Genomic DNA, 18,324 nt, shown 5'->3' with positions numbered 1-18,324 from the left:
CAGAATCAGTTTTTCTTCATTTGGAAGAATGATTAGGAATATGTGATAAAACATTCAGTCTTAAAAAATTTAGCATAAACAAACACATACAAAATAATTATACTAATAACTATGGAATAATAATCGCTTCACAACATTGGTTCCACCACAATCATTTTATGATGCAAATATATTTGGCCACTCTCCTCTAGTTTCCTTTTAGATGAATACCATACCCATACAAATATTACACTTCAGGAACATACAAATAAAATGATTTGCAAATGATTGAGGCTCATATAATTGCTGGATTTTAGCGTAGAAGTAATGCAAATAATTTTTTCAATTAAAAAATCATAAATCAATTCAGTTACTTGGCTTCCATCGCAACTGTGGACATGGTTTCCGCTGTTTGGAAATGGTTTCTAATTTCAGTAATTGTTAGAAACATTATTGATGTAGTAAGCAGGTTTAAAATTTTTATGTCAGTCTAAAACCAATTTTTCTTCATTTAGACGAGTGCACTGGAAAATTTGATGAAAATTCAGTATGAAAAAATTGAATATAAAAAAACTTGTATGAAAGTTTTACTATCTAATTATGGAAGAATAACCGCTTCACAACACTTGTTCCAATACCATTATTTTCTGATGCAGACATGATTGGCCACCCTTGAATAGTTCCATTTTAGATGAATAGCATGTTGATTAAAAAATTTACCTTGCATAACATAAAATAAAATGATTTTCAAATTGTGCATTATTTTTGGTTGATTTTAAAAACTGAGCAGAGAGCATATGACACCAAAATATTAGGAGAAATTTGGTAGTAAATCAAGAATAATTACATTGTGGGAATCAAACCTGCAACCTACTGGTCATTATTCCAATGCCTTAATCACTCAGCCACTGTATTTCCATTGAGTGGGAATCCCAATGGTTCCCAAGTTATGACTCCAGGGCATGGTAACAGGGACAGAGGGACAAATTCAGCAATTCATTTAGACTGCACAGATTAACTCCCCTTGTAATGCCAAGTAAGTGTACATACTTTAAGTTTGGGGCTATGAACAGTTTACAAGTTATAAGACAAGACCTTGTTCCCAGGAGCAGGGAAAGATTCAGGGCACAATACTGTTTGTAAAAATGACGTCTTTTTCATGCAGAGAAAGTGATCTGTCAAGCAAAGAAGATAAACGATACCAGCTTTAATATACAATGTAGCAAATGGGTGCTCCATGCTTCTCTTTCCCCTCTCTAGCTTCATACATGCATGAATTTGCATTTACAAGCTTCTAGATGAAGGGTATATGGACCACATGTTGTTAGATCTAGGAAAATTATTACTTCGCATAAAAGTCATTTCACATTGGTTGAAAATTAAAATCTTGTTAATTCAGCTTATTGTCAAATCCAACAAACTTTGCAGCCATAAAAATAAATTATAAATAGACTGACTTGTGTTTCTCCAACTCACTGTCTGTTACAAACATATTCTTTGGTATTCTGTGGTCATAAGGGGGAAAATGGAATAACATTGAATGAATGTGCTTTCTCTCTTTAATGGTCATACATGAGTAGAATAATTTTGGTTGTTTATGGTATTTTGAATGCTTGTAAAATAAAAAAGAAGAATGTTTTTATAAAAAACTTAAGACAGTGGTTAAACTTAATATTAAATGTGAATGATGTGGTAATACTCATTTAAAAGACACCTCAGTCTTTTAAAAAGTATGGGAAACATGGGCATCCGTTAACTAGACTTATTCTTTGGAATGTAAATCAGAATATGGGTACTTGGTATATACAGTCTCTGCACACTAATTGTTATCCTTTGTTACTGTTTCTTAGTCATAGGACAAGACACAACAAAATGTGACCGATTCTGTCAGTGATGTGTCATTATTTATTGTTTAAACACAGTTAAACCTGTCTAAAGGTCAGTTAAACCTATCTATTAAGGTCATTAAATGGACCATGCAATTTGTCTGTAATGGACAGGTGTTCTGTATTATGTTAAGGAAATAAAAAGGGTTATTGTTGTTCTTTATTAACAGGTGTCCACTAAAACAGGTTTCACTGTACACATCTGTGTCTTCTCATTATTAAATTCAATATTTCAGAATGCAAATGACCCTGAGTATATTGAGACAAGCCATTTGGATGACACTGAAGTACCAATCACCCCAGAGCCAGAACCTGCAGATAGTCCCTCTCAGCCTCTCACAGCAGCCAATGATGAGGAAGTTCTGCTTCAAATTGGCCAATCAGAACCCAGTCTTAATAATCTGGCAAATAACCAAAGTGAAAGGGAGGAGCCTGTTCCTATGGAAACTGATCCAACTGGTCCAGAGGCTAATGTACCAGTTGAAATGCAAAAAGAATTAACATTCAAGAGAGACCATGATTTCCATGCCAAACAAATTATTAAGATCCTAAGGGACCCTTTGGCAATGCAGTTGATACATTCATCTGTAGGTAAAGACCTTCCTTTGAGCCATGATGCAAGGAAAATCATTGCCGATCCACAAAGTTTACAAAAATTTATTGACAGTGATATAGAACTGAAGTATGAGTTAGAAAGATGTAATCATCGAGTCTATAGTAATTACAATGCTCCTGTTTTCAAAGACAAAAATCACCAGGCTGTGTATGAAAACAGTGCAAGAGTTGAGTACAATCAGCTTGATCCTAATAGGGAAGATGCCCGTAAATTCTTGTATGAAGAGTATGACACCCCATTTGTCCTTGACAGTACCAAGGTTCGAGGGCAACGAATTGAGGAACGGCGAAAACGACTGGAGAAGGCTAAATCATCTATGCGACATGGAAATTATGCAACCAGGCTTCGGCAGAATGGAATGGTACAGAGACTCATCAAGGCTCTTGAAAGTTCAGGTCTGCGAGAAGCTTTTGAAAAACCGACAGGAGGAGAGCGTGGCGGTGAAAAATTTGATACAATTGATCCGAAGGTGATTGAGGCAGCTCAAGATCCTATTGCACTGCAAATTGTTTTTGCTGAAGAACCTCATCTTCTGGATAGACTTGTGGGGTAATGTTACTTACATAGCCTTGATTCCATTTGCAGGAAGGGCCTGTTGTCTATCATTTATCATCTGTCTGTCCATTGCCACAAGTTTGTTATTGATACTTATCTGAACTACTTGGAGGATTGCCAGGAACTTTTACACAGATATTCATCCAAGGTCTGATTGGTCCTAAAAGAAAATTGTTCCACTCAGATTTTCAATATGGCCACCACTGCAGCCATCTTGAAAATCTTCTTTTTACTGGTCCTTCTGATTGGATGGTCATATCAATCTGGGATTCTCACTAAAACATTTCTTATGATGTTCCATTGCTTTTGAATAAAAATGGTCCTAATCTGATGTCCAATCTGGCCACCAGCATCATATATTAAAATAGTCCTTGGGACTTCACTTCCATTTTTGTGCCATTATATAGTCAGTAATGTGTTAATAGTGCTGTTAAAATCATCAAACAATCATGAGGAAAATGGTGGTGTCATTAATCCATCTTGATGGATGGTCATACTGGCAAGGTGTTTTCGCCAAATGATAAGTTGTTCCTAAATGAAAATGGTGCCAGTCTGACTGCCAGTATTGCCAAAATGGCATCCATCTTGAACATCTTGTTACCACTACTAAACAGAAGGTCAAATTAATGTATTGTTTTCACCAAAAGACTTATGGTGTCTGGCGGCTGGTGCTGAATGAAAATAATACCAATCTGATATTCAATATGGCCACCACGGAATTCATCTTGAAATACTACTTCCTTAGAATGAATGGCCATTTCAACATGGAGTTTTTACCAAAAAAAACTTCTTATGATATCTATTTGGTCATGAATGATAAGGGGGCACTCTACAAATATTATGAACTTCTGAGAGAGTGGAGGGTGTAAAGTGAAGTTTTTTGCATTTGCAGTGTGCACAGCGGAGAAAATATTGGCATAAAAATCTTTGTTACTTTATTGTTCTGTGGCTGAAATTTCTTTAAATATTGTACTGGAAATTGTACATGATCTAACACACAGCTGACTAAAACGACTGCTCCCTTGTGCTAAAAAGATCAGCCTAAATTAGTCTGTACTATCTTTTGAAGTTACTAAAATAAGGGAAATTAAAAGTCCTTTAACACTACATAAGATATACAAGGTCTTTTTTAGATGGCTAGTATAACCAATGAGGAAAATGGTTGGAAATTCCTTTTCTTTAAAAATTGAATCCTGTGCAAAATATCAAACTTTACAGCGCCACATAAAGGTGCCAATCATACATCTAATATGGCTGCCATGATGGCCATTTTGAAACTCTTGTTATCACTACTCTTTCTAAATGGATGGTCATATTGATATGCAGACTTTTAATGATGTTTAATTGGTCGTCAATGAAATTGGTCCCAAAGATTTTGGTACTGACATGACAGCCAATGTGACAAGGCAAATTGAAAATCTTGTTATGGCTCAATAATATCTGACATAATTTCAACAGTCAACAGTTAGAAAGAAGAATATATAGAGGATATTTGCTTGAAACGAGTGAATAATGAATATATTTCATCGAGCGGATGAAAAACTCAGTATTTTCATGAGTGGCAAAGCCACTCATGAAAATGCTAGAATTTTTCACCCACGAGATGAAATGTATCCGTTATTCACTCATTTCAAGCAAATATTCTTTTTTTTTAATGTTCACATACGTTGGCTACCTAAAGTTTGTGACACATTTAATTAGCAGATTTCTTACGGTAATGTCAGCTGTTTACCATACATGTTCTGCTGTTGTATGTGTACCTGCGCACAAATCTAGTTCCACATCAGATTGACACAAATTAACTGATATTTCTGGAATAGCAAACTACAAGTTTCAAGGATAACAGACAGGGATTATTAATAAGGAAATAACCACAAGTAATTCTTCAATGTATAATTGTTTTTCACCGACAGAAAATCAAAGGGCGGTAAGTATGTTCTGCCCAAAAAAGTAGTTCCTGTTGTGAAAAAATATTGTTATTTTTTCACTACAGTGAAATCTCAATACTATTTTAATTAGAAAATCAAGTAATTCACTGCTTAGCATAAAATAAACAGTTTTATTTTGGATTTTTTGGAAATTCTTTTCACAAAGTTGAGCATGCCTTCAAGGGACTGTTAAAGTCATTATTTGGCAAGAAAGTACTTTGAATAATTGTCCAGATATGTTACAGAGATAATTTATGATGATGATGATGTTGATAATATTTATTATTGACACTATGTACAGCATTACACTAACAATATTGTGTCATTTTAAAATACAAATAAAGTTACATTAAATAACCCAACCAACCCAACTCTCACACATACATCTGTAAATACATATAGTACAAAGTATCATGTGGAATAAGAGAGTGAAAGAGAAAAATTTGGAAGCCATCATGGGGCAACTGTTTGTTATCATTTGCTTTTTGTAAACCATGGGTAGGATCTTGAAAACTTTAACCCCTTTTTAAGTCAGTTAGGGTTAAAGAAGTGCAGCAGATGGTGAGAGTGAATATATATTTTTTAACCTTTTAAGACACATGCTGTTGCTGCATATTTCTAAATTTATGTTTCTTAATACAGGTTTAAGCCAGACCTATTGATGAAGATGATAGCCAGCAACAAAACTGACTATGGCAGACGTCGGCCAAGCATGGTTGAGTAAGTTTTTTGTCCATAAAAGTTTTGTTAAACTTTAGAGTTGAAACTATATCTTCCAAACGTTCAAAGGACCTTTAGAGTTTATCTCGGTTAATGTTTAGTCAATAAGCAATGGCAAAGCTCATCACTGACTGGATCCTTTTTACACTGTAGGCTGCTTTGGATGTTGGAATGCATTAACTTAAAATCCTTATCCATTTACATCATTTAGTTAAAAGTTTTCATTTTTTAATGTGCTTCTTGAAAAATTTGTTCTGTAGACAGATAGTTTTGTCCCCCCCCCCCCCATTGTATCACATCGGATGTTTTCATTTATTTATTTATTAATTATTTATTTATTTATTTACTATGTTAATAATTAAAGGATATACAGGAATATTTTGCTTCAATTATTATTATACATAATTACTTTGTACAGTGTTTATTATTAGGCAGTGCCCTGTTGGTCTTTATTTTCAATCCTTGGGGCAAGAAAGTTTCTTTTATTGCTATTTTGCACATAAAAAGACTCCAGACAAAATAGATGAAAAAGGGCTATAGTTCATTTTGAAATGACTGAATTGAGCATAGCTGGCTTCCAGAATTAAGTAAAATTCTTACCAATGAAGCAGATGTCTATAAGTTTCATTGGCTGACAGAAATGTGTTATTTATTTTGATTAGCTTGGTCCCCTGTGAAGAGCACATGTTAGTGACCATGGATGGAAAATGTTAAGAAGAGAATTTGAAACCCACAGCAGTAACCTTTCTGCGTTTATTTCAAAACCAGTGTTTAGGGACAACAAAAATGTAGCATCAAAAGCCCAATATAACATTCTAGTGGGATGAGAGGTGGGGGATAATTATTCAAGCATGTTGAATCATATTCCAGGTATGGAAGACCGATGTCAAGGAAAGCTGATGATAATGTGTTTGAATATTCTTGCATAAAAAAAGAACCAATGAAGGATATATGTCACCAATGATTTGGGTTATCATTTTAAATAAACAAATTTTTTGACCCAGTAGGGGCCCAAATACCCACATTTTCCACTTCTGGAATGAATGAACACCAGCAGTCAATCAGAGGGGAGAGTGCATCCAAATTCTGCAAGCACATAAAATATTGCATATTTTCTCAAGTCAATCACTGTTCCTTTTCACAAAATCCCATTTTTATTTTCAAGTCCCTTTGTTTTTTGTTTCATGCCACTTTATGTATCTCCCTTAAAGCAGGCTGACCACATGTACAGATCTTTCCTGACAACATTGATTTTTAACATAGTTGCAGACATATGGATTGATAATCCAAAGGTGATTAAAATGATTTCCTTAAACATTAAACCTCCTGAATCTTAAATTCTACATACCTGTTTGACTGACATATTCTAATGTAAATCCAAGAAACAGAATATTCCAGGGTCACAACTTGTTTTCTGCAAAAGAGTACCTAATATTTTTTTGGTTTTTTAAAAATCCATAAATGCTTTTATTAGGAAGAAGTAATTCCAGTTGTTGGTACCGGGGTACTGTTACTCCTTGTGAGTAAATCCACTGATCTTAGCAACTTTTTGAGCACAGTAACAGACTACAAGATGATGCAGTTATGGCGCAGTTTAGCTTATAGTCTCACTGGTGCAACTTGTCTCCATAGGTTTCAGATAGATTGCCGTGAACTTTGGTAAATATTTTTGGTCATCAGCAGCAAATACATATATTGTTAAATCACATTGCTATGACACTATTTATAAGAGTTACTGGCCCTTTTGAATTGGAGCTAAATGAAGTATATGTTAGAATTGGGTATCAAAGATTTCAGTGGATTGCCATGAAACTTGGGAAGAGTTATAATCGTCATCTGCAGATGCTTCTGATAATTTTGTTAGAGTTATTGCCCTTTTTAACTTGGAGCCTGGTGTGGTGTATGACAGAATCTTGTGAACACAACTAGTCTCACAGTTTTCAGTAACTGCTATGAAACATTGCATGTGTTATTATCCGAGGAAGTGTACAGAAACAATTCTCTGTGCTCTTCCTATTTTGTCTTAGAGTTGCTTCCCCTTTTCCTTGCAGCTGAATACAGTGTTTGACAGAATCTTGAGAATGCAACTACTACAGTTTATAATGGATCATAGTTGTGAAACTTGGTATTTATTATGGTCATATCAATAAATTACAGTATTCATGCTATTTTTGTCAGAGATAGTGCTGTTTTTTTTTATTTTTGAGCTGAATGTTGGGTATGACAACATCATGTGAATGCAGGTTTATATGGCTTACTGTGAAATTATTTATTATAGTCATTGTCTAAAGATTCACATGTGGACAAATCTTTATGCTAACATGATTTATGTGTCAAACTTGGGTGATGCAGCAGCCTTGTAATTATGGACAATGTCACGAAGTTCTTTATGTGGTGACCTCAATGTTATGGTCAAATGGAACATCTATCTGTATGTGGGTACCATAAAAATATGGACTGGGACAATGACATCTATGGGTGTCTTATCCCTGCCAATAATTATGCATATGTTAATAATGTCTGGGACATACCACAAGCAATGGCTCACCCCAGCATAAATGTCCCAATATGAAAAACAGAGTGGGAAATTTGAGGGGAATGAAATAATAGTGTTGGTCTTGATTCCCTCATAATCATGGTTTACACTGATTATCATATAAGAATGGCATTGTCCTAGTTAGAATGAAGTTGATTAAGGATATATTTGGAAATGTGAAGGCATCAGTAATGATGGGCTGAAGTAACCTATTTTCTGGTGGAGTATACTATGTACATTTCACATGGTTGACATGCTGATTCTATGATACAGTCATCATCTCTGGTTAAGAAATTAAAGTTTGAGAAGATTGCAGTGTGAACTTTCTGGGAAGTTTGTCAATGAGTCTGTCATGTTTGTCAATGAGTCTGTCATGTTTGTCAATGATTCTATCATGTTTTACAATGAGTCCATTGTCAGGTACACCTTTTCTTATATTCATACTCTACCTCCAAGACCCAGAGTTACAGCAGGCTTGAAAGGGATCAATCATTTCATTTTTGGGATGGTGGGTCTGAGTTGTTTGCTAATGATAAGAAAGAAAATATGTAACTTCTTGTGAAATATAATTGCAATTTGTTTTACTTTCTTTCTTCTCTGTCTGCTCATGAACTCCTTTTTGTAAAGGAAATTGATTTGAATGTGTCGATTTAGTAATTGAGCATTTCAGTCATGATGGCATGTGCAAGATGCATGAACTAGGGAATGCATTTGCACTGGAAAAGATTATGCAAAAAATGTTCAAACAAATAACATTTCCACTAATAATATCATAGATATTTTTTCATCCCCAGTATCGTATTATCTCCATTGATAGTATTGTAGATGTTTTTCATTGCCAGTAGTATATTATCTCCACTGACAATATCATAGATGTTTTTCATCCTAAATATCATATTATCTCACTGACAATATTGTAGATGTTTTTCATTGCAGTATCATGTTTTCTCCACTGACAATATCATAGATGTTTTTCATCCTAAATATCATCTTATCTCCACTGACAATATTATAGATGTTTTTCATTGCTAGTGTCATGTTATCTCCACTGACAATATCATAGATGTATTTCATCCTAAATATCATATTATCTCCACTGACAATATTGTAGATGTTTTTCATTGCTAGTGTCATGTTATCTCCACTGACAATATCATAGATGTATTTCATCCTAAATATCATATTATCTCCACTGACATTATTGTAGATGTTTTTCATTGCTAGTGTCATGTTATCTCCACTGACAATTTCATAGATGTATTTCATCCTAAATATCATATTATCTCCACTGACAATATTGTAGATGTTTTTCATTGCTAGTGTCATGTTATCTCCACTGACAATATCATAGATGTATTTCATCCTAAATATCATATTATCTCCACTGACAATATTGTAGATGTTTTTCATTGCTAGTGTCATGTTATCTCCACTGACAATATCATAGATGTTTTTCATCCTAAATATCGTATTATCAGCTGCCGTTGTAAGTCCTTCAAGTTTTGCATCCACAACACTGTTGGCAATCTGCCACTTGGCAAACAAGGCTCTGGTGGGGTATTGTGTATAACACAGTATACAAGTTGCAGGGAAATTAAGTCATGGGTATTGTGTGTAACACAGTATACTAGTTGAAGGGAAATTAAGTCATGGGTGTTGTGTATAACACAGTACACAAGTTGAAAGGAAATTAAGTCATGGGTATTGTGTATAACACAGTATACAAGTTGAAGGGAAATTAAGTCATGAGTATTGTGTATAACACAGTATACACGTTGAATAGAAATTAAGTCATGGGTATTGTGTATAACACAGTATACAAGTTGAAGGGAAATCAAGTCATGGATATTGTGTAACACAGTATACAAGTTGAAGGGAAATTAAGTAATGGGTATTGTGTATAACACAGTATACAAGTTGAAGGGAAATTAAGTCATGGGTATTGTGAATAACACAGTATACAAGCTGAAGGGAAATCAAGTCATGGATATTGTGTAACACAGTATACAAGTTGAAGGGAAATTAAGTCATGGGTATTGTGTATAACACAGTAAATAAGTTGAAGGGAAACTAAGTCATGGGTATTGTGTATAACACAGTATACAAGTTGAAGGGAAATCAAGTCATGGATATTGTGTAACACAGTATACAAGTTGAAGGGAAATTAAGTCATGGATATTGTATAACACAGTATACAAGTTGAAGGGAAATTAAGTCATGGATATTGTGTAATACAGTATTCAAGTTGAAGGGAAATTAAGTCATGGGTATTGTGTATAACGCAGTATACACGAAGGGAAATTAAGTCATGGGTATTGTGTATAAACACAGTATACAAGTTGAAGGGAAATTAAGTCATGGGTATTGTGTATAACACAGTATACAAGTTGAAGGGAAATTAAGTCATGGATATTGTGTAACACAGTATATAAATTGAAGGGAAACTAAGTCATGGGTATTGTGTAACACAGTATATAAGTTGAAGGGAAACTAAGTCATGGGGATTTTACTTGAGGGGGAAAAGTACATGATTTAACTACGATAATGTGACAAATATAGTTACTTAGACATTGATAAAAAAATTCCCATTACTTTAATTAAGTTTCTCCATGGACAGATTCGTATAGATTCAGATAATTATGAAATGAGGCTTTGTTATATGAGTACATTGTTCTCCTAAATTTGTATTTCAAAGTTTGGAGATATAGATAATAAAAATTGTCATTCTTCCAGAATCATGCTGGACCATGTAAAGTTAGTCATGCTAAGCGTCAGATAATGATGTGTCCAAATAATTATATAAGCTTGTCTCAACTAATGAAATTAGACCTGTTTACTTTCTGCACTCTGTCCAGAAGGATGATAAAGGTAATTTGAAAATGGGGCATTATCAACTTGCATGTCAACTAGAATGTTGTAATGGTTTTTTTACTCACAACACAAGATGGTATCAAGTAATTGAGTGTTGTTAATATGTAGGTGTGTTGTTAAAATGACCAGACATTAATGATCTAGCAATCCATCCATAGTTTTACATTTGATATTATTCCACAACCTATGAGAAGTGCTTTTTGTATTTGGAGAAATGTGTGTCACAAAGATCAATAGAACATTATATCAAAGTTTTATTAAGCTTTGTACTAGAGGAAGAAATACACAAGATGACAGAAGAGTCAAAGTAGACTTGTTTTTAACTACTGGAAACTGAGTCCCAACTACTGGAAACTGAGTCCTAACTACTGGAAACTGAGTCCCAACTATTCTAAGTTGTGAATGCCAAGATTTCACTGAAAAGATGGAAGACCAATATACCAGTAATATGAAATGTCTTATAGCTGTGATTTACACCAGTAACATATCATGAAATGCCTTATGGCTGTCATTTATACTGGTACTATGTCATGAAATGCCTTTTGGCAGTTATTTATATTTTTATTTATTTTCATTATTAATTCAGTAATTTCTGTATTTATGTATAGTTTTCACCGGATGCATCGGGGTAATGAACGCTCATTGTTTGAAATGGGCGATCCTGATTCAAGACGAATGCGTGAGATGGATATGAGACACAGGATGCATCGTTCTATGCATGATGATGACAGTGATGATGATATGCCAATACATGTAAAGATGATGCTGGAAATGCGGAAACATCCAGGTATATTAATTATTGCCAATGTTTAAGAAAAATATCAATTTTAAAGTTTTTTTTCTTCTTCAAGTTTATTGCACAAATACTTTGGCTCAAATGTTACCTGAGATGCAGAACAGACTACACAACCTAGTGGTTTCTTAGATGAACAGTTACACTTAACAGAGTCAAGGCATTAAACTTGATACTACAGAGGCAAGCATGTAACCACTGGGTAATTCAGACACCGCATATAGATATCAAAAGTCAGGTAGAATAGCTTAGAAGCTGTAAGGGGGCCCCAAGTGGCTGAGTGGTCTAAAGCTCTCTTTACTACGGATCACTGCCATGTCACCTCTGTCTGTGTGGGTTCGAGTCTCGGAGTCGGCTAATGTGGGTATGTGAGAAAGCTTGCCAGTAGCTTCTCGTGGGTCGGTGGTTCTTTCTGGGGTTTTCCCCAAGTTCTTCCTCTACCAATAATACTGGCCGCCATGTATAGCCTATTGTGTGCTGAAAAATGGCATTTAACCCTACAACAACAACAACAACAATATTTGAAGCTGTAAGGGACATACAGTATTAATAAATTCATGGAATCTGATCAGAATTTCACCAGAAGAATATGTGTCTGGATTTAAATAATTGATATTTTTAGAATCTAGCAATCTGATTGGCTAAAGTCAGTTGTAAAATTAACCAATCAGATGTCATAAATCTGGACCAGACTTTAGATTTATGTTCATGAAATTAAAGCCTGATCACTGGAAAGTTTTAAATTCATGGATTATTGGATCATTAAATACAATACTTTAATAGTGCCAGGTTCAGATATCACTTTATGAAAGGTAATGTTTCTGTGAAGAAAAGAACAAGTTAGTATTTACCACCATGCCATTGCATGTGCACCAGTCTTCCAGTTTGTTTAGTGCATTCTGTAAAGAAATTTCATGCTTTGTGTTTTGGATGTCTGACAACATTGTGTCATCTGCATTGAGGTATATCTACAGATAGATTTCTTAACTTTTTTACATTTATGCAAGAATCTAAAGGGTCTGAAAAATAACACTTTTCTTTGCATATCTACAGTTCTTGTGCTGTGCCACTGTAGAGAAAGCACTCCTTCATTATAGAACTGTCAGTGGGAGCCATAGAGTATACCACCTTGTAGTGAGACCACCTTGTAATGAAGTACAGGATACATAATACAGTACTCCTTCATTATAATGCTGTCGTTGTTGTTGTAGGGTTTAATGCCATTTTTCAGCACAAGATAGGCTATACATGGAGGCCAGTATCAGTGGTAGATGAAGAACCCAGAAAGAACCACCGATCCACAAGAAGCTACTGGCAAGCTTTCTCATGTAACCACACTGGCAGAGCTCAAGACTTGAACCCATGCACACAGATGTGGGACAGCAGTGATCCGTAACAATGAGCACTTTAGACCACTTAGGGCCCCTATAATGCTGTCCATGGGAGCCATAGTTTATACTAGCTTATAGTGAGATAGCTTTATAATGAAGTACATGATACATATACAGTCCTCCCTCATTATGCCACTGACCATGGAGTCATAGATTATACAACCTTATAGGGAGACTGCCTTAGAATGTCAAAATTCATGATACATACCCTGCTGCCCATGGGAGCCATAGATTGCACCACCATTTAGTGAGACTCTTATAATGAAGTGCATTTTATACATATTTAGTACTCCCTTATAACACTGTTCATGGGAGCCATAGATTATGTCACCTTTCAGCAAGACCACCTTATAATGAAGTACACGATACAGTACTTACTCATTATAATACTGTCCATGGGAGTCCTGGAGTAATCTTCTGTGCATGATACAGTACTCATTATAATGCAGTCCATGGGAGTCATGGAGCTATCGGCTGTATATGATACAGTACTCACTCATAATGTAGTCCATGGGAGTCATGGAGTGATCTGCTGTACATGATACAGTACCCATTCATTATAATGCAGTCCATGGGAGTCGTGGAGCTATCTGCTGTATATGATACAGTACTCACTCATAATGTAGTCCATGGGAGTCATGGAGTGATCTGCTGTACATGATACAGTACCCACTCATTATAATGCAGTCCATGGGAGTCATGGAGTAATCTTCTGTACATGATACAGCAGTCACTCATTATAATGTAGTCCATGGAAGTCATGGAGTAATCTGCTGTACATGATACAGTACTCATTATAATGCAGTCCATGGGAGTCATGGAGTAATCTGCTGTACATGATACAGCAGTCACTCATTATAATGTAGTCCATGGGAGTCATGGAGTGATCTGCTGTACATGATACAGTACCCACTCATTATAATGCAGTCCATGGAAGTCATGGAGTAATTTGCTGTACATGATACAGTTCACACTCATTATAATGCAGTCCATATGAGTCATGGAGTGATCTGCTGTACATGATACAGTACTTACTCATTATAATACTGTCCATGGGAGTCATGGAGTAATCTTCTGTACATGATACAGTACTCATTATAATGCAGTCCATGGGAGTTGTGGAGTTATCTGCTGTATATGATACAGTACTCACTCATAATGTAGTCCATGGGAGTCATGGAGTAATCTGCTGTACATGATACAGTACCCACTCATTATAATGCAGTTCATGGAAGTCATGGAGTAATCTGCTGTATATGATACAGTACTCACTCATAATGTAGTCCATGGGAGTCATGGAGTGATCTGCTGTACATGATACAGTACCCACTCATTATAATGCAGTCCATGGGAGTCATGGAGTAATCTGCTGTATATGATACAGTACTCACTCATAATGTAGTCCATGGGAGTCATGAAGTGATCTGCTGTACATGATACAGTACCCACTCATTATAATGCAGTCCATGGAAGTCATGGAGTAATCTGCTGTACATGATACAGTACCCACTCATTATAATGCAGTCCATGGAAGTCATGGAGTAATCTGCTGTACATGATACAGTACTCACTCATTATAATGCAGTCCATAGGAGTCAGGGAGCAATCTGTTGTATAGTGAAACTGCCTAATAATGAAATACACTATACATAGAATTTAACTATATAACAAATTCAGTGTTTTTATGATACATGCCTTATTAAAAGAACTGTGTTAAATTGATTGGCCGTATAGTGAGGGATTGCTTTTATGAGAAGTCAGAGCCTGAAGTATTTCACATTTGTTTAAATCATATTTTTTGTAAGGCTGTAGGAAATAAAATACATTTATGTTTAGTACATGGGCACAAGCAAGAACAAATACAATTCAGAAATCACTGAAGTTAGGTTGACCTGAGATATTTACAGTGAGTTAGATATGGATGTGTTCAAGGTCACCTTATCAGACAATGATTAATAGGACATCAGTAGTTCTTCCTTATTTAGAGTGGACAATTTATATTTTCCTTTCTTTTCCAGAAATTATGGTTCAAAGAGCTAGGGTAATTTCTTTTCTCTCTCTGTCTGTCCCTCTTTCTCTCTCTCTCTCCCTCTCTCTCTCTCTCTCTCCACTTTTGTTTCCAATGTGCACAGAAGTTGAGGAAGCTTTCAAATGACATTGTAATCATCCCAGAACCAGGTTCCAAAAAATAAATAAAAATACTAAAAGGTGTACTTCAGTAAGAAATTGTCCTGACCTTGAACATTCCTCCATTTACAACAGGTGAGTTATGTTTTTTTTTTTAAATAGAAGATCTTTATGGTCTTTCAGCCAGCATCCTTTATTACTGTCAGTACTTTGATTGCCTACCTGTCACTTACCTATCCACTCCCTGATGCTGTTCATAAGATTGTATGCAGTCCTACCTCCAGAAATGATTTAGGATCACATGTATTTATACATTGCTTTTCCTACATTTCTCTATGAAAAAAGTACCCAGTTGTGATGTGGTATATAAAAAAAATTTGATGCATAATTTGTGTATCTTTGCTTATTATTTCCAATTCCACATCCAGTTGAAGAGAAAAAAGCACATATTAATAAAACAACATCATTCTACTGGGAAAATGTAACAATTTTATTTTCTTTAAAAAAAATATATGCTGAATTAAATTGAAACAAGTACATAAATATACTAATATACTCAAATATATGGCTAGTTTTATACACTCATTAAAGCATTGGAAGAAAAGGTTTTATTTGTTCTCATAACTGAAAAGTAGAGAAATAACTGATTTCATTTATTTTTAAATGTGTCATTTTTAACTGTAATGGTTACAGATCAGCAGATCTTGTGAGATTGCCTGTCATCCAACAACTCTCTGTCCATTGCCTGTCATCCAACAACTCTCTGTCCATTGCCTGTCATCCAACAACTCTGTCCATTGCCTGTCATCCAGCAACTCTGTCTATTACCTGTCACCCATCAGCTCTTTGTCCATTGCCTGTCATCGATCAATTCTCTGTCCATTGCCTGTCATCCAACAACTCTCTGTCCATTGCCTGTCATCCATCAACTCTCTGTCCATTGCCTGTCATCCAACAACTCTCTGTCCATTGCCTGTCATCCATCAATTCTCTGTCCATTGCCTGTCATCCAACAACTCTCTGTCCATTGCCTTTCATCCAACAATTCTCTATCCATTGCCTGTCATCCAATAACTCTGTATCCATTGCCTGTCATCCAGCAACTCTCTGTCCATTGCCTGTTATCCAGCAACTCTATTGCCTGTCATCCATCAGCTCTCTGTCCATTGCCTGTCATCCATCAACTCTCTGTCCATTGCCTGTCATCCAACAACTCTCTGTCCATAAGCTCAAGTTTGTTATTACTACTCCTTCAAACTATTTGGAAGATTGCCATGAAACTAGTTGGTCGTAAATGAAAATGGTGCTGTACAGACACCCAATATGGCCTCTCAGCATCCATCTTGAAAATATTTTTACTACTATTCCTTCTGAATGGATGGTAATACCAATCTGGGTTTTTCACTAAAAGACTTCTTATTATGTCTAGTTGGTCCGAAATGAAAATGGTGTCTTTCTGACATCCAATATGGAGTTCATGTTAGCCATCTTGATACTTATGTTATTTATACTCCATATTTATTAGTCATATCAGCAAAGTGTTTTCACCATTATAATATTTAAATGATCCTAAATGAAGTTGTGCCCAGCAGGCATCCAAAATGGCTATCACAATCAATATATTAAAAATGTTGACACAAATTCTCCAGAATGGATGGTCATAATTTGCATGGGGTTTTCTCAAAGTCATCAGATGGTTTCTTGTTTGGCAAAATGGTTCTGATCTTGCGTCCAATATGGTTGCCACTGGCTATTTTGATGATCTCAACAATATCAGTGATGGTCTCAACACTCAGCAGATGAAAAGAAGAATTGGTCTTGTCTTGAGTTTCTGGAAATTCTTTCAGACAGTAGAGCATAAATTCCTTAAAGGGACTCTTCTTTTGCTGTTTTGCATAAAAAGTACATTTCATTGGTACTTCAATATGTAGATATGACTCAAACAATGCATTCGTGACAATTACAGTTTTCATTAGGGCATTAAATTTCTAGTCTGTAACAAGCACAAATTTATTATAATTGGTACCCAAGATATACTGTATGTACTCTCATGTAAGTCAGACCCAGCTGTAAACAACAAAAGACCCTGGTCTGCTGTCACATAATGTGCCAGTAGGTCAGTGTCTGTGTTGTTTCTTTTACTGATGAGTCCTGATGGACTGCACAGACATAGATTTGCCAGATGTGGGTCTGTGCAGTTTGGATCAGACTTATACATGTATGTGTAGTAATAGTGAATTTTATAGACAGATTTGCCAGAGTTGGGTCTGTGCAGTTTGAATTTGACTTGTACAGGTATATATGGTAATAGTGAATTTATAGACACATATTTGCCAGATCTGGGTCTGTGCAGTTTGGATCAGACTTGTACAGACTTGTGTGGTAATAGTGAATTTATAGACATGGATTTGCCAGATGTGGGTCTGTGCAGTTTGGATCAGACTTGTGTGGTAATAGTGAATTTATTAATCCTACTTGTTACACTTCATTTGACAAATACTGCAAAATAATATGTGATATAGATTTTCCATTGAACCTATGTATCTAAATCCATTTTCTATACACAATATTAAAAAAATTATTAATAATTTTCAATGGTATAAAATATTTTAAGACATAGTTACATTTTTTTCAAAGTTTACTTGAAATAAATTCAGGTTGGAATAAAACTAAAGAATTGTTTTTACCATATTATAAAACAATGATCTTGCCATATGTGCTACTCAGGGAAATTGCCTTGGAACCGTATACACACATTAATTCCATGGCCTAGCTGGTCCTAAAGGATAAGGATAGGATGCTGGTCATACAGCCAAAATGGCCACCACAGCAGCCATCTTGAAAATCTAATCACTACTCCTCCCAAATGGATGGTCATATCAACATGGGGTTTTCACCAGAAGACTTCTTTTGATATCTAGT

The 18,324-nt window shown here is 35.3% G+C and overlaps 1 protein-coding gene across 1 annotated transcript in view; it reads left to right on the top strand.

Moving 5' to 3' along the window:
• Positions 1–18,324, top strand: part of LOC149785840 (uncharacterized) — a 68,508-nt gene that overhangs the window by 22,757 nt on the left and 27,427 nt on the right. Inside the window, exons 7-10 of the mRNA XM_089979798.1 lie at positions 2,102–3,030; positions 5,607–5,684; positions 11,700–11,878; positions 15,294–15,316. Of these exons, the coding sequence (XP_089835924.1) occupies positions 2,102–3,030; positions 5,607–5,684; positions 11,700–11,878; positions 15,294–15,316 (1,209 nt within the window). The remainder of the gene's footprint in view (positions 1–2,101; positions 3,031–5,606; positions 5,685–11,699; positions 11,879–15,293; positions 15,317–18,324) is intronic.

The sequence above is a fragment of the Sinohyriopsis cumingii genome, chromosome 13 (genome assembly GCF_028554795.1).
Source record: "Sinohyriopsis cumingii isolate HCF-2022 chromosome 13, ASM2855479v2, whole genome shotgun sequence".
NCBI classification, from domain to species: Eukaryota; Metazoa; Mollusca; class Bivalvia; order Unionida; family Unionidae; genus Sinohyriopsis; species Sinohyriopsis cumingii.
Note: the sequence above shows the minus strand (reverse complement) of the source record. Positions and strands in the feature narration are given on the sequence as shown.